General features: G+C 50.7%; 1 protein-coding gene across 1 annotated transcript in view; it reads left to right on the top strand.

Annotated features, from left to right (window-relative positions):
- LOC119104697 (uncharacterized) overlaps positions 1-15,885 on the top strand; it is a 20,919-nt gene extending 5,034 nt beyond the window's left edge. Inside the window, exon 2 of the mRNA XM_037228415.1 lies at positions 15,724-15,885. Within this exon, the coding sequence (XP_037084310.1) occupies positions 15,724-15,885 (162 nt within the window). The remainder of the gene's footprint in view (positions 1-15,723) is intronic.
- Positions 15,886-17,871: the final 1,986 nt, after the last annotated feature.

The following is a 17,871-nucleotide window of genomic DNA, read 5'->3' as shown; positions in this document are numbered from 1 at the left end:
CGGCTTACTAGCCATGGTCACGGCCGACACCAGTGATTAAAAAGCACACCTGCTGACCCTTCCAAATGAAATTAAACAAACGTGCTGACGCCGTCAAATAAACATTAGGCACACCCCAGTGGGAAAGCACTTGCACAAGCACCACGTAACCCTACAACACTGCATCACGCCTGCTGCGCTGCTCCGGCCATCCGTGCCGTGGGAATCGATTCGACTGGCATTTACGAGCTGCAGGTGCCCTCTACTGACACGATAACCATGCCGTAATGGGGTGCTAGTGTAATGCTGATACGGCGGCCACCATCAGAATACTGATGAAGCCTCGGCCGGGTGGTCTCGGACAACTCAATGGTGCTGTAGACGTACTCCAGCACCGGTGGAACGGCTGGTGAATAGGGCCTTCAGCGCCGACAACCGGTAGAAGCAGCCAATTTGCAGTCGCTGGTGAACTATGGAGAGTTTAGCTATCGCGAAACAGGTGAGACTGTTGTCGACATGACACCTAGGGGGTCATTGCGTAACCTCTGCGGCTTCTATACCGGTTTCCATAAATATCGCAAGGGTGGAATGTGGTGCACGCGCTCAACTCGTTTTCTCGTAAAACGGATAGTGAACGTGCAAGTTTAATATAAGCCATCTCCCAAGGTTGTGTTGTTGAAAGGAGTTACGTGGAATTTCAGGGCGTTGTGTCTCAGCCGCCAAACAGTGTCGAGATTGAGACGATGAATGTGTTTTGTCGACAAAATTGTGTATATCGGCAACGACTTAAGTCTTAAGCACAAAATGACCTTCGCTGCCATATTTTGCGTTGTAGTTGACAGGAACGCAGGACGCGGTGGCATAGAAAAAAAGGGGAAAGCAGAATGATTTAGGAAAGAAAGGACAAAACGGTCTCAGGCTAAGATGTCGTCGACACCAGTTGTCCTGATCTACCATGTCTCTCATTACCATGGCATGCTTCGTCCAATTGCGTACCTGTCATACTTTTGGTATCCACGCCTTTTGTGTCAATAGTTATCGGGGTCAATCACAATATTTTGGCAGCACGGGAGCTTCCCACTGGGATCTCACACATCGAACTCCAACACCCTGCCAGCTTCGTCCCTTGCCTCCATAATGCAACCTACGTAAATAATATGCATGCATCCAAATGCAACATCGACAGTGATGAAACAATCCTTGCAGTCTCCGCAGTCATTGCGGCAGGCCACCACATGTGCGAGCTGGTCCTGTCGCGTCCGGGAGATAAGTGAAGACATTATGCTAACACACTCAGACCGACCGGCGCTGGTGGGCTGCGCAAATGCAAATCACATAGATTTGGTATCTCAGAACGAAATAATGGACTCGGACGAGACCTGTTGTGAAATGCGAGACGGCTAGCCTCTGGCTGACCTGGCGCTTTGAGTTGTGGAGTGTTCTCAGCGGACGCTGGTGGTCAAATGACGTCACTTCACCGCCCTCCATATGCTGGTTGAGTTACTACAGTCCAGGTCATGTCCTGATTGATTCAAAATTAGTTGCTTTAGCTTTCTCGTGGAATCATTATATTGTGTTGTCAATCTAAGCAAGGCAGATTGTTAAATGCACTTTAACAGCTGACTTCAAATCAGCTGACTTCAAGTCAGCTGACCTCGAATCAGCTGGCTTCGAGTCGCGCGTCAACTGTTGAAAAGAGAATCTAAACGTTTTTAATGACAGCGAAATGATCATGATTCACATGTCACCATAGATGCCTTTTGCAATGTCGAGCATTGCCACACTACATGCCAATGTTTGCTTTAACCAGAAGGGACTGATACTTGAAAATTCGATTATGTTAAGGGCTGGAGCTCATTATGCTGAAGAACCAGGAGCTTAAGTACGTTATTGCTTATATCAAGTAGACTTTTACCGTGCTTTTGACGATATACAATGCTGCGGCCATGCACGCTAGATGATTTAGGACAGAATTTCAGCCCAGGTAGTTGTTAGTTTTTTAGTCTATTACTTTCACCGCCATCAACCTCCCTTGCAGTCAAACATCCTTGGACTAGTTCATGACCAATGTGTCAGCCACTGTGTTGCCACATTTGTCAGCCAATTCACATCGCGCACGTCAAAAGACAATTAAGGACACTGAAAAGCTTAGCGGTTCCTTTGATATCGCTGAATATTGACGTCTGTAGACCCAATACAAATTGAGCCCCGATCAAGCCAATTCCGTAATAATTAGAGAAGCAATGAGAGTGGCATGATTTGGCACATGCCGTTCCAAGAACTATCGACATAAGAAAAAAGTAATTATCTGCATAAGGCGTGGAGACATGCCTTAATAGCTGGGCACAATGTGCTTTATTGATTGCGGATATTTCCGGCCGAAATTAAGGCGATTTTTTTCGAATTCAAGCAGTCACACGGGATGCGTTGCAGCATTCCAAAAACAGCGGCTCCCAAAATAGGCTCAAGAACAGGTGAGCAGGCGCACGGATTTCGCACCCTTGGTGCGGTGATGTTCTGTTTGAATGGCACGTGCCTCTGCGATAGCCTTCCTCTGCGTACGTTAACAGAGTTTTTATCTGATAGATGATGATAGATGATTAATCTAGATGTACTTGGCCTGCGCAATTGTCTCCACCTTCCTACTATTCCGCAAAATTTTTCCCAAAACCCGCGGCAGCATCCCGAAGCATTCCGCAAGGAAAAACCTACTTGTTAGGTTCTCGCGCCAAACGGTTGCATGAGCCACCGCTTAAACCATCTTGGTATTAATTTATGAAGCCTCCATGTATCACTTGACGTCATTAACAACGCTTTCCACATTGCCGCCCATGACGTTGCATTACACGCTTCGGTGCTCCTCATCCCGCACAGCCATTACTTCAGGCTGCGACACGAAGTCTACGGAGGCGCTCGGAAACATCGACACAAGGTCCCAAATTTCTGCTGGAGCATCCAGCGGCTTTCGACAAGATATACCGCTCCCCGTAGCCGCAGCATGCCCGCTCCAGCGTGAGTCGACGGCACGGAGTCACGGCTGGGACTGATCAGCCCGGAGTCACGGCTGGGACTGATCAGCCCGGAGTCACGGCTGGGACTGATCAGCCCGGAGTCACGGCTGGGACTGATCAGCCCGGAGTCACGGCTGGGCCTAATCAGCTTCGAGTCACGACCGGGCCTGACAGCCTAGAGTCACGGCTTGGCCTGATCAGCCCGGAGTCACGACTGGGACTGACCAGCCCGGAGTCACGGCTGGGTCTGATCAGCCTAGAGTCACGGCTGGGCCTGATCAGTCCAGAGTCGCGGCTGGGTCCGATCAGCCCGGATTCACGACTGGCCTGATCAGCCCGGAGTCACGGCTGGGACTGATCAGTTCGGGAGTCACGACTGGGCCTGATCAGCCCGTAGTCACGGCTGGGCCTGATCAGCCGGAGTCACGGCTGGGTCTGATCAGCCTAGAGTCACGGCTGGGCCCTGATCAGCCCGGAGTCACGGCTGGGCCTGATTAGTCCAGAGTCGCGGCTGGGTCTCATCAGCCCGGAGTCACGGCTGGGTCTGATCAGCCTAGAGTCACGGGTAGGTCTGATCAGCCCGGAGTCACGGCTGGGTCCGATCAGCTCGGAGTCACGGCTGGGTCTGATCAGCCCGGAGTCGCGGCTGGGTCTGATCAGCCCGGAGTCACGACTGGGCCTGATGAGCCCGGAGTCACGGCTGGGACTGATCAGCTCGGAGTCACGGCTGGGTCTGATCAGCTCCGAGTCCCGAGTAACTCAGCTGAGCGCCCTCTCCATCACACCAATTATGCGGCGCCGGCAAGTGCCGGCCGACAGATAATTGGGGGCGAGGGGGCGGGGGAGGGGGAGGGCGTACGTGGTACCTGCGGCGGGGCCACGGGAGACTGCACGCGGAGAGACAGAGAAAGCTAGATAGTTGCATCCTTTTTTGACCATAATTCTGACACGCAGCCCGGTCCTTCCGTAGCGAACTCGGGATTCAGCTAAGAGAAGGTATGTTACCATAATAATCAGGTCCAAACACCATAGATGTTTTGGAAACATGTCATGGATGTATCAGGGACATGGACCAGTCCTGTTACCGTAAACTCAGCAGGATGCCATGAAACAAAACGATGGTGGGTGAGGCTTGTCACACGCATCATATGTCCTTCGTTTTGACTTAAAATATGTCAAACCAGGTCATGAAAATTAGAACAGAAAACAGGTACATGCACAAAAACAACATTGAGGATCATATTACAAGACAAACATTGGAAAATCAGACAAAAAATGGAGCTTCGGAAGGCGCAGATAATTGCTCTGTCTCCTTATGCACAACTGGCACGTTACCCATACTGGGGTGGCTCTTCATCAAATTAATGGGGGGGGGGGGGAGGGGAGGGGTGGGATACAACAGCCAGTATTTGAAGAAAGAATTGCGTGCTGCATGTAGTGTGTTTCAACGGCCTCGCCATTGACTGGTCCTGACATTAAATAGGGCGAGGCAAGCAGTAGTGGACACAAAGATGATGGGAAGGCCTTAGGCGACACAGGACTCCCCCTCCCCTGGCTCACATAGCTCCAACAATGGCTTGCTATTCAGAGATCTTCCTCAAGCCTCGAGGGAAGACCGACCATATACCCGGTTCCAACAGAAACAAATGGCACTCGTCCCACTCCCCACAATTTGAATTCCGCCACATATCTAACCGAGGGTATAATTGCCCCCTCTACAACCCCCCCCCCCCCGTCATGCACGCACATGCCTAACCAGACGGCGTTTTCATCTGGCCGTCGGGTCCTCCCGCCCCCCGAAAGCGCGTACCCTAGTTAACGCAGCAGTCTGTTTTTCATCTGTATAATCTGACACACGCAACAGCGGTCAGACACCCAACGGCGACGAGCAGACATTCCTGGCGCGTCTGCGGAGAGCGTCAGCTGATAGCCGTCAGCTGACGCCGGGTCGGGGCAGCGAGGTCAAGGTCATGCGCTTGGTGCATGTCGTTAAGAGCCTGCATTTCAGAGGAGGAATTTGAAACTTTGCGGATCACGAAAATGCGTCAGTACGGCGATACAATCATCTGTGCTGATAGAAACTGATATTTTAAGATTTAAAAAAGAAAACCTTCGAAGCCCGTCGTTGAGCGGTGCTTTATGGAGCACCAGCAACTGCGGAGGTCATACCGGCGCCCAGGCGCCATGGCACAACCGGGATCCGAACCCGAGACGCCCGCGTAGGAGTCTAGGCACTAACCACCCAGCCATTACTCTCGGAAGGCATTTGATACTTGACTTTGCTTAAGCGTTAACAGGCCTAACATACGGTACATTGGGGAGACCCTGAGCAGACCCTCGCGATATCTGGTATTCAAACCACACCAATGCATCCCTTAAGCGTTAACAGGCCTAACATCCGGTACATTGGGGAGACCCTGAGCAGACCCTCGCGATATCTGGTATTCAAACCACACCAATGCATCCCTTAAGCGTTAACAGGCCTAACATCCGGTACATTGGGGAGACCCTGAGCAGACCCTCGCGATATCTGGTATTCAAACCACACCAATGCATCCTTAAGCGTTAACAGGCCTAACATCCGGTACATTGGGGGGACCCTGAGGAGACCCTCGTGATATCTGGTATTCAAACCACAACCAATGCATACCTTCCTTCGTACATGCGCCTGCATACGAATACAAAATAGCCGAAGCAATAGCAATATAGCAAATAATGAGCAATAAGAAGAATACTGAAGAGACTGACTACGCCCTGACGTGACTTATTTTGAATGTGAGGACGAGATTTCCTTATCCAGAATTCGTCTGCATTTACGTCAGATCACTATTTCCGCCACCGGGAACCGGCGCTGCCCCGCCACCCCGGACACGCCACTGAATAGCTCTCCTGGAGCGCCTTTGTCCGGCCCCCTGTCCGACGTGTGATTGAATTATGTGGCGCGGTCCCCGCAGCGCCCCGTCAACTTTCTAATTAATATCGGCCGGACGCTCCCCCAGGGGTCAAGGAGGTCAGCGGGCTATCGCCCGGGCGAACGCGGGGGACGTCGCAAAAGCGCCCCGCCGGCGCTGGCGGTGGTGGGCAAGGCCAAGAGGGTCATGAGGTCAGGTGCGGCTGACACCGAAGGTGACCGGAGCGGGAGACTCGGCAAGATGCAGAGAGGTGAACGTGAAGATGCCCTCCGGAAGGACGTGCCATGGTTTGACCGGCGGACGCAATGGCGGCTTTTCACAGCGCGCCCACAGTCAAAGTTCGTTTTGTGTCACCTTATTTGACAGTGTTGAATACGCTCACTTACTTGCAGGACAACCATCCCTGGAGTGAGTGAGCGTGTGACTGATTAACCTGTTCACACGCCCTGGCATCCGTGCGACAGATGAAAGAATTGCCAAGATGTGTGCAGGACGACATTCATCTTGGCCGTCGAATGACAGCATCCTGATGCATCTTCCAGGCTTCCAGGGCGGCGGCAGATATGCAGTCGTGCTGTTGGAGGTCATGGGTCCGCGTGTGCACCAGGGGTTTTGTGTACAGATGTTCAGATGTTTTGTGTTTTGTGCACGAGCTGTTGGAGGTAGTGGGTCCGCGTGTGCATCAGGGGTTTTGTGTACAGGTGTTCAGGTGTTTTGTGTTTGAGTGTGAGCTGTTGGAGGTAGTGGGTCCGCGTGTGCATCAGGTGTTTTGTGTACAGGTGTTCAGTGTTTTGTGTTTTGTGTTTTGTGCACGAGCTGTTGGAGGTAGTGGGTCCGCGTGTGCATCAGGTGTTTTGTGTACAGGTGTGTCAGGGTTTTGTGTTTTGTGTTTTGTGCACGAGTTGGAGGTAGTGGGTCCGGTGTGCATCAGGTGTTTGTGTACAGGTGTTCAGGTGTTTGTTTTGTGCACGAGCTGTTGGAGGGTAGTGGGTCTGCGTGTGTAAAGGTGAACCGACAGGCTGGTGTCTCCAACGGAAATATGTTTGGGAACGAAGCCCGGCCCAGGCATAAACAGAAGAGCTGGCCGTTTGCCGATCGACTCAAACAACAGCCGAAATAAAAGCCGATCATTAAAAGCGCATCAGGTGTAATTGAGCCACTTCCTCCGGGCGGATGGTTCAATTAGATGACTTACACTGGAGTAGCGCCTTTTTTTGTTCCACTTGTAGGGGAAGGCGGAAGCATTCGAGGCAGCTATGGTGTTCGAGACTGTTGTAACTCCAATCTCGTCGGCTTCATTCCATGTTCATCGTGGTTGGACACTTTCTCGCTCCTCTCTTCAAAGACCTGTGCTATTTTACAACACTCCCTTCCCGCTCCTTCCCTCTACCCCCTCTCCTCTCTCTCTCTTCTCTCTCTCTCTCTCTCCTCTCTCTCCTCTCTCTCTCTCTCTCTCTCTCTCTCTCTCTCTCTCTCTCTCTCTTCTCTCTCTTCTCTTCTTCTCTCCTCTTCTCTCTTCTCTCTCTCTCTCTTCTTTCTCTCTCTCTCTGACTCTCTCTCCTCTTCTCTCTCTCTATAGCTCCTTCGTCTCTCTCTCTCTCTCATGTCTCTCTCTCTCTCTCTCTCTCTCTCTCTCTCCTCTCTCTCTATCTCTTTCTCTTCTCTCTCTCGTCTTCTCCTCTCTCTCTCTGTCTCTCTCTCTCTCTCTCTCTTCCTCTCTCTCTCTCCTTCTCTCTCTTCTCTCTCTCTCTCTCTCTCTCTCTCTCCTTCTCATCTCTCTCTCTTCTCTCTCATCTCCTCCTCGTGCTCTCTCTCTCTTCTCCTCTCTCTCTCTCTCTCTCTATTCTTCTCTCTTCTTCTCTCAATACTTTTTTTTTTTCTGCATGGTCAGAAGGAGCCCATCGTATTTGCGCCTGCATAACTATTTGTATAGCCCTGCACAGTGACCATCGATGCCCGTCTCACAAAACTCCTCTTGCCCCCTGTTGTTCTCAATGGAAAGTGTATCACTTGATCTCTCGTTGCACTACCGGATAGCGTAATCGGAAATATAATCGTCCCCGTGTCTCACCACGTACATCCACGTATTTCCACGTAGAAATAATCGGTACAGAATTAGTACCCGCATCAAACCAAGCTGCGATAGCCACCCGCATCCACCATATCGCCACACCACTGTCGCAACAGGCTCAAATAAACACGTCCCCCAAAGCTGGATCCCAACCCACACTCAGGCGCCATCTCCGAACCCCAGCGCGGCGGCCCGGCTCTCGCGTGACCACGAACAGCGCGTGGTCCCCCATTACTCCCGGGTGGCCTGTGTTATGCAGATGTGCGGGTAGTTCAGCCGGCCAGGAGCCGGACGGCGGCGGGTCCTGGTCGGCCTCAGGCCCCAGGCAGGTGCGTCAGGCGCCCCGGGCGCCGTCTGGTGAACGACAATGAATGGCAGGCCGCGATGAATGGCATACGGGTGCAGCCCTCGGGCCGTCTCGTCGACTCAGATCGGTGAGGTCATGTTTCATTCATTGGTGATTTGCATCGCGGGTTGGCGGTGGTGCTGGGAGAATGGTGCTCCGTGCTTGCAAGCAAACACTTAAGTCCAGCCTATCATGGCAGGATACTGATGGAGCAGAAGCAATTAACTGTTTTTCGTCGTGATTGCCGTTTTTTCCACGGCTGCTTTGCCTCGTGTCATTTTTTTGCGAAGACTGCTGCTCATTTTGTCTTCTAATAGGTCATTGAAGCTCATTCTCCTAATTGTTTACTTCTAAAGGCCTTTGAAAACATGCTATCACGGGCCGCTCTACTGCCAAAGTGCTTCGTTTCTGGGTCAGCGGGCGTCCACGCTTGCTGACATTTTTCTGCGCGGCGCGAGCCACCCCCAATTACCCCTCCCCACCCGCTGAGGGGGAACGCCGCCTTCAAAGGCGCCGGCGCACAACCTCTCATCACCCGGCCAAGATAATAAAAATAGTTTGTCATGGATGAAACCCGGGCGGGACGCGCCGGCGCACTTGGCACTGGGCCAATTCCGTCGTTAGATTGCTTCGGCCGGGGCGACAACACTAAATAGACTGCGGGTAGGGTGAGGGCACGACTGAGGTGCCGGCTCGCAGCGGTGTCTCAACCCGGAACGGCTTCGCTCACCGTAGAGTGGAGTCGTTCTGATACCAGAAGGACTCTGCTCTGTACCAGTGCGCGGTTGATACCAGTGCGTGATTCACTCTAAGCATTTCAGGTCGCTTCGGGCTCTTTGGCTAGTCAACATCCCGTGAAGGCGTGGATGAACACCGAACTAAGGCTGGTTCACTTCGCTTGTTTATGAAGATATTCTCTAAGCATGACATCAGACTTCTATAAATAGCTAAACGTGAGCGCTATGCTGGATTTGGGGACGCGGTTATCGCCGTCCACTTATCTTAGTCTTGCTTCCAGTTATTTGGGGCCTTGCCAATCCCTGATACGCATCAGCTTCTAAACGGGTCCGCGACGGGTTCAGCTGTCGACGAACACGTCACGTGAGACGTCCGACCAATCAAAAAACGGTGACGGGCGTCTGGCGCTCTGATTGGTCCGGCACACCGCGCGCACCACCTGGCGTGCGAAGCCACGGGCGAGAGTTTATATCACATTCAAGGTTACACACAACACTGATTGAAAACACACGGCAGTTGTAACGTAACGAACGGATCAATTTTAAGGTGGAGCAATATTTTGAGCTCGGTAAGTAGGCAGCAAACACGCTCTGAGTTATCTTACAGAATCCTGGTTTGGGTGGATTATTTATCGACGCATGTAACGCAACTACCAAGAGCATAGCCGCCAGAATGTTCTGGTGGATGCCTGCATAAAGTACAGTCCATATCACCATGTCCGACCTTGGAGCTCCAGCCCTATTATCTCCGTTGTAAGCTACAGTCCCTTCCAGCTTCGCTGAGCAACCACGCCCTTGAAATGGTCACGTCAAGGAGTTTGTGAGCAAGACTATCAGGTAAGTCGCGCAGGCTACTAGATTTAGCTAAGGATCACCTTAATCTCTTGTTTTTGCCGTTGTTAATGGTATTAAAAAATGAGGGTAGATGGCCAGCAGTTCAAAACCTAACCCCACGCCAGATACAAGCTCAGAAGTTTACTGGAGAAATACTGCCTCGCATGTCATTGGAAACCAGTTTTCGACCCAAAATTTTCCAAAACCATTGTTTGTTTATTAACATACCAAGTTCTCCACGCAGACACTTTGTATCGATGTTTGTCTTTTTCGTCGAATGATTGAAATTTCGCCGTGACAAGCCCGAAATAGCGTCCCAATCAGTGCCTAAGCAACAAACATCTCGACATCAACATCAATAACAACCGTCAACTGCACCCAGGGCCAGCTAGCAGTCGCCCAGCCTCGCACCAAAGTACACTTCAATGCGCTCCAACCGCCCGCGCCTTTCACTTCCGAAAACTCTCCGGCTAGCCTCCACCCAACCCCCAGCAAATCACGCCTCGGCGCAGGACGCCCGCCACGCGCCTCTGTTACCCCTTAAACGATCCTGCTAGCCTCCACCCGGGCTGGAACATGCGCCGACCTCCGGCAGGGCGGCACACTTGTCCGCAGTCTGGTCGGGCATTTGCATAATTAGTGTGCGATTAGCGCATGCGCCGACGGCAGTGGCGGCGCGGCCGCCGGCGGTGGCGGCGGCGGCGGCGGCGGCGGGCTGCCGTGTCGGGCCGAAATGAGCCGGCCATCCGGGCAGGGGTAATGGACAGCCTCGGTGTGGCCGCCGCCGCCGCCGCCGCCGCCGCCGCCGCCGGAGCCCCCGGCGCCGGGGGTGGGTTCATCAGTAGTAGGAGGAGAGCATGCGAGGTGCGTTTGAGATAGACCCTGTACTTGAATGAAGCGATCAATGACCATCGAGCACATCTTGTGTTTCGATGAGTTGCCAATAAGTTGACTCTTTCGCAAAAATTAAGTGGAGTAGAAAATGAAATGAACTAGTTTTTCTCTAAAAAATGGATATAACGGAATCGTGCTCAGTCAGCGAGAGGCAACAATGGATTGATTCAAACCCTATATTCTAAAACACCGGAGTAAAAAGATTTTATCCTGTTTGGGCTTCTCGCAGATGCTTACCTGTTCCACCAAATTCTGTCAGGACAGCCCTGATCTATGATGCCTCATTGGGGAGGCCTGTCATACGAGACAACAAGACTATCTCACTGAGGTGCACAAAAACCCAATCCAGGACTATGACTCTTACATAGACACCACCTCCACAGATGCACATACAGTGCAGCTTCCTCCTATTACCCGATGGTGGCATTCAATAGCACCTGAACTGAGTTCAGTTCAATAGCCAAATAGATACTGGCTATCCAGGTCAAGCAAAAGATGTTAACAGTCAGTGACTAGACACCCACACACCTAGTGTAACGTAGCACAGAGGATTGTTCTTTGTGCAGCCCAGTGTTTACGTCGCCTCGTATTTGGCTGATCCAAGTCTGTAAAAAACGCTTCATATGTATGCCTTAGTTGATCGTCTTAAATACAGACAAATGAAAGTAAACGGCATGTCACGCTTTATCACACTTAAAGCTTAAGTCTACTTTATGTAAGTTATATATACATATAAACATGTATATATATATATATACATATATATATATATATATATATATATATATATATATATATATACTGGAATTTTGATGAATTGTATGCTATATTGGATAATCCAATTTCTGGTTTCATTGCTCCCACCATTTAGCATGTTTTTCCGCTGTACCCTCCTGTGTTGTCACTAAGCGGGCTATGAATCATTGTTTATCAGCTAAGGATGCAATGTGCGCTTCTTTGCTTAATGTGTGACCCAGTAGATCATGGTCCGAGCAAAACAGCGAGTTTGGTTCGGACTTAAATCACATTTGAATTGCTCAGCAGCGTTCCCAAATCAGTGTTGAATCAACTCATTTTTATGCTCATTTTAAAACGTTGTCCAGTTTTTTTAATCGAACACGTGCTTGGTTTGGGGAAAGGACATGATAGCTTCTGAAGCAGATGTGTTTAGCTTGTGGTGACGATTTGCCAATTTTCTGCTTTTTCAACCAAAAATATCTGTTCCAGAGCTGCTTTTAATCTAGGCCTCCTGGTATTTTCAAATTTGCAATCCCGGGATTCTGCAATATCCCAGAACTGAAAAATTGTATGTGCGATACATTCCAATGAGTGCGTACTTACCGCGCAACTATAACTATCGCCAATAAGTAGAGCCAGTCATTGTCCACAAATAGCTACACCTGTGTGTGCTACGCCGTTGGAAACCACAAGCAATTCTGGTAACCATAAAGGCATACCTGGACTTGTATTTGCCTTCACTTTTTTACAGCTTCAGATGACAGGTCTTTATCTGGAAGAACCCCATGTTACGTATGGGAGCACCAGCACGGAGCACGAGTTCAAAATTTGAACCCCTGGAAAGAATGTGCAGGGTGTGCGTTCTTAGAAGCCTCGGTGGACACATGGCCCCCTATCAAAATTTGTGAGATTCATTAATGTGTGCATGACTTAACGCTGGCAGTTAAAAATTACGGCTCTACACGTATGAATAAGATCGAAAGCATGCCATGTTATTTTACGACATACGGAGAAAAAAATGCGCGTCCTCGGAGCGGTGTACTTTATTTTTCAAATTTGGTGAATTTTTGTAAGTGCGCCCCTCCCCACCGTGAAATCCTAAGCAAGCCCCTGAGTACAGTTGGACGTAAGTCATGGGATTACGCGTGTCTGTATAATGTTTTATGGATGCCGGGGTAGGAATACACGTCCGAGCGTGTGTAAAAGACTCCCTGTAGGTGAGGGCCTTCCCTAATGCGAAGGCCCTCACCCGCTTCTCAATTGGGGGGAGGAGGTTCTCACTGTCGACAACTCGCGTTTGCCAAAGGCGGGGAAGGGGGGGGGGGGGGGGTGCGTCGGTCCCGCGCACTCCGGTCGCTCGTGATTGCCTCTAAATAGCTCAGACCTCGGTCATATTTGACGACGTAAAGGTCTGAAGATCCATGCTGAGTGGTTCAGATTGGACAATTCATAAATTGAATTACATAGCGTAAGAATACCTCCATTGGTAATATAGTGCTACTAATATCAAGCGGCTACCTGCAATATTGTGCCGTCATCAGTGATCATTGTTCATCATCATTGCTCATCAATGGCCTTTGAGGAATACCTGGAAAGAAACACCAAGGTCTTTGACCGTTTTTATCATTTCATTTGTTTTGTTTCATTTTGCTTCATTTCATTTGCCATGTCATTTGACATCATCAAGGTCATTGATCAGTAATCATTGTTCATCAGTCACGTTATCTACAGGTCATGTCTCACTGATGACTGATGACATGCTTGAAGTAGGTGAATGGCAGCCAGATGGTTTGTGAGACTGGCTTCAGATGATGACCAGCCTTTGGGGAATACCCGGAAAGAAACGCCAAGGTCATTGACCGTACAGATTAATGACATTAAAAAACTGCAACAAAAATTACTGCCCATAATGGAATTAATCCTCTCATGCTAAATTCACTACCTTCAATTTTGCTGTCATGGCCTTGGTTGCCGGTATTTCTTGGTTATCAGATTTTACAGGCGTTTCAACGCCCCTTTGCATGCAATTTTTGCGGAATAGCACGACGGTTACCGCATCATTTATGCCTTTTGGCGCATCTGCAACATTTCGGAGTTACTAAGGTTTGTGCCTCGTCCGTTCCTTTCAGACATTGTGAGTTATGACCTAAGTACTCACTCATTTTCCTCCGCAGAGCTGAGAAAATCACTAACTTGAGTGACATGAAAATGCAAGAGAATACGAAATGGCATCTTGAGATGCAGCTTTGAAGTGAAAATGGTTTACCTAAGCCGACCGTGTTCAGGCGTGGAGGAGCCACTTAAATGCTTGTGAATGGATGCCTCCTGCTTATTTCTGCTTTGCAACTACGGTGTATATATTTCTGCATTATGCATTAGTTCACATATTCCTGTGGCGTGCAAGCCAAAGTGGGCTTTTTCCGAGAACATGCCCGTGCGGAGCGGAGCAGGTTCTCAGAATCTCAGAAAGTGTCTGCTCTAGTAGTGTTGGTCTGCGACGCGGTTAGCTCGCCCAGAATCGTAGGTGTAATCCGCTTTGCGCTCGAGTCTGAGGAACCAGCCCGAAATATGACTGTGGACGGGGAAGCTGCTGGAAGCAGGTGATCTTGGTCGAGAAAAGAAAGTTTTTTATCTTGAAAAGAAAAGTTCCTGATCGAGAAAAATGCCGAGTCTTCTCTCAACTTCGCATAGGAATTACATTTCAGATCCATCACAGACACCATCAAGCTAATTTCATTAAGCGGCACCCCGGCGATCTCACTTCTTGCTTTCTTATCGGTTGAAAGGTGCCAAATGTGCATCATATTCACTGCTTCCACCAGTAATAGATATCATTACATCATGTTAAGCTTCATGCGTTGTGCGTGTGCTCTATCGCCCCAGCATTTTCTCTCATCCGTGATGCTTTCGGCGGTCGCCGTAACCAGGGGTTGACTCCGTCTTTTGACCCTCGCCGCGAACTCTTCCCCTCACCGCCAGGCAGACGCGCGCCGTCCGCAAGCGCTGTCTCGCAGAAACGGCTGGGCAGACGACGTCGTCGCCGATAGGCTCCGCCCCCTCCGCGGACGGCGACCAATCGCGGCTTGGTCGACGCGTGCCGGCGGGGAGACGACGGAGACTGCAGTGGAGGACAGGGCGCTAGCACCGACGGTCGGTAGTTGAGGTCTCTGTGGGCAAGCGCGGCGCGAGGACGAAGACGGCATGGCGTTGACGCTGCCGGACAGCCCCGACAGTGGTATCACGCTTGATGACGGAGACCGCTGGATGCAGCACTACAGGGTACCGCTGTTACATTCTGCACACACCATGACTTCACGCGTGAAGCAGGACATGAAGCGAGTCTTTGAGATGGACTGCAGTTATCCGGAAGCACACGCTATTTCCGTCAAGGGAGGTAAGTTGCTTCCTTGCATGCAAGCTGCCAGGAAAAAATGTCGTGGCTGAATCCCCAGAGCAACTTCTGGTTCGTGCAGGCTTGTGATATTTGCAGTCAACAGCATATCATATGTTTACGTATGCCTGACGGGATTTTCATGTCCGCCATTGGAGAGGTTCCCCCAAGCTGTACATTTATTGAGCATCTCCAAAATCTCTGAAGAAAGTGTTATTGCAAAATAGTACTGTGAGATAATAATTGCGATGCTTGAAATCCAAGAAATTACTTTTTGAGTTTAGCGCATACAAGCTGCGCATTTCAGTAGGAAAGTTCCGTTACAACTTATAGCTATATGTCTCCTTGTGTTTCGAATCAGATAAGAGCGATGTTGCACTTTCAGAGACAAGGCAGAAATTGCATGTCAACGTCCGAACATTTTGGGGCAGTTTTTGCATTATGGATAGGTGTTAAGTAGCACGACCGTTCGGAAATCTGGGGATCACATGCATTTATTCTTAGCATTTGTGACGTCGGCGTAATCAAACACTTCTGAGACTTCTATCTTGGGGGCATTCTGAGCAACGCCTCGAAGCAACCACGTGCAACAATGCCATCTAAACCGCCATTTCCATTTCAGAACCTGCCGTCATTCGGTTGCCGCATGGGATCTCCGTCACCCCTGATCCCCCACCACGAACACGGTCGGTCGTCGGCGTTGCCGAGCAGTCTGAGAGACGACCAGCTTCGGCCGAACCTGGGGCGCCGCCACCGAGGAAGAAGCGGCGCGCGCCGGCCAGCGAGGCGGTGTGGCGCCGGCGCCGTGAGGGCGCCAACTGCCGCGAGCGGCGACGCATGCAGCGGCTCAACGAGGCGTTCGACCTGCTGCGGCACCACCTGCCGCAGGGGAGCGAGTCGCAGCTCTCCAAGCACGAGACGCTCCAGATGGCCATGGAGTACATATCGGCCCTGCAGCTGCAGCTCTGCTGATGGTGCGGCGTCAGCGACTCAGCCCGTGTGATTAAGTACAACTGAGTTTATTGTGATATTTACGGCCTCTCGACAGTCGGTCACCTCGATGGCATTTGCCATGGTATACCATTGGTAATTGCGGTGGCATTCGCATGAGAAAACTGGAGTAGAAAAGGCGAAGGCATGCAGAGTCTTTGATAATGGGGACCATTATTGGCGAGATACTGAGTTGAAATGTCCTGAGACCGCTATGCGACTGCATTTGTCGATTCGTCGATTTATCGTAATCATGCTTACGTAATCGATGGCAAAACCTTTTTATAGCTCATGGGCAGCAAGAATGCGTTAAATGTTCCTTGAAGAGAAAGGATGAGTAGCAACCTACGGCAAAGGCTTGAGGCTCAATATTGAAGCTAGTGTAGTGTGTCACGTGTTTTGTCGACAAATGCAATACATTTATATAAAATAACCTGTGTGGCACTTACAAGTGACAGCATTCTTTTTTCTTGCACGTTCTTACCCACCCAACTCCACATTTTATTTTTGGGGTATTTCCCTGTTTCCTTCTTCCCCACGTCACCCTCCTCACCCTCTCTTTTCTTTTTCCTTTTCTCTTCCTTTTCCTCTTTTTCTCCGTTTCCCTTCTCCTTTCTGCGGACTTGCTCTCCCTTATTCTCGTTCTTGCTCTCATCCTCTTCCTCACCATGTCCTTTTCTCTTTCCATTCTTCTCCATATCACACTTTTCCTCCTTCTGTCCCGATCATTCTTGGTGTTAGTGATACAACTGACACCTAAGGACATTTAGCCTCGACATTTAGCCTCGAGGACATTTAGCCTTTAGTCACATATGCCGACTGCCGCGAGGACGACCAAACTTTAGCCGAGAGCAAGGATCGAAGTCACGCGTCTCCTCACACGGCCGTGGAACAAACACTGCCTCCACTGGGCTATTTCGTTCTGTCTCTTCCCTCCCAAACACTTCCTCTCTCCCTCTCCCTCCCACGAACGCAAATAACCAGTAAGACGCACTGCAATGCAATAACTCGCTTCTGCAGAAGAGAGCAATTTTGAACTTACTGGCTCGCTGAGAAGGAAGCATCCACTTAAAAACATATCATGCCCAAGGTGTACTGTTCGGTACTTAATTTTAAAACCGTATTCGTCCTGGCTGGCTATTCGGACCACTGGACACGTATTTGTAAATGCACATTTATACAGCAGCTGCACATGATGCGCGATGCGGTGCATCGTAGATCCAGTGAGTACAGCATGGCTACCAAACGCCTCACCGCTCCAGAGTCCGCTAACGGTAAATGCAGCCGAATGTTGTATTGTCCCCACGGGTGCGCTGAAAGACCCCGATAATCTCTCCTTTCTTCCGCCTCACTCCGCCTGCCGTCCCCGCTCATGTCTTCCGCAGAGTCGGCAGACTATTGTTGTGGCCGGCAGGCGGCTCGTCCACCGCCCCGCACAATTGACTACGGATCCTCCCTAATGCGGGTACGGGGTCTCGTCTTTGACGCGCGCCGCGCTCCTGTCGCGGGGTGATTGGTGGGAGAGACGAAGTCAGCACCAGGTGCAGACGGCACCGGGGGCAGCGGGAGCGGGCGGCCCCCGTCGGGAGATGGAGAGGGGAGAGAAGGAAGGGAGGGAGGGGAGAGGGTAGTGGGAGGGGAAGGGAAAGAGGTAGGAGGAAGGAAGGGAGAGAGGGAGGGAAGGATAGGGATGGAGTGACCAGATAGAGGGAGGAAGCGAGAGGAAAGGGTGGGTCAAGGAAGGGGGAGAGAGAGAGAAGAGAAGAGAGAGAGAGAGGATAGAGAGAGAGAGAGAGAAGAGAGAGAGAGAGAGAGAGAGATGAGAGAGGAGAGGAGAGAGAGAGAGAAGAGAGAGAGAGAGAGAGAGAGAGAGAGCGTGGAGGGAGGACGAGAGGAGAGAGAGAAGGAAGAGAGGAGAGTGAGAGAGGGAGAGGGTGTAGAGAGGAAGAGAGAGAGAGGAGAGGAGAG

The sequence above is a fragment of the Pollicipes pollicipes genome, unplaced genomic scaffold (assembly GCF_011947565.3).
Source record: "Pollicipes pollicipes isolate AB1234 unplaced genomic scaffold, Ppol_2.1 Scaffold_6052;HRSCAF=7182_pilon_pilon_pilon, whole genome shotgun sequence".
NCBI lineage: Eukaryota > Metazoa > Arthropoda > Thecostraca > Pollicipedomorpha > Pollicipedidae > Pollicipes > Pollicipes pollicipes.
Note: the sequence above shows the minus strand (reverse complement) of the source record. Positions and strands in the feature narration are given on the sequence as shown.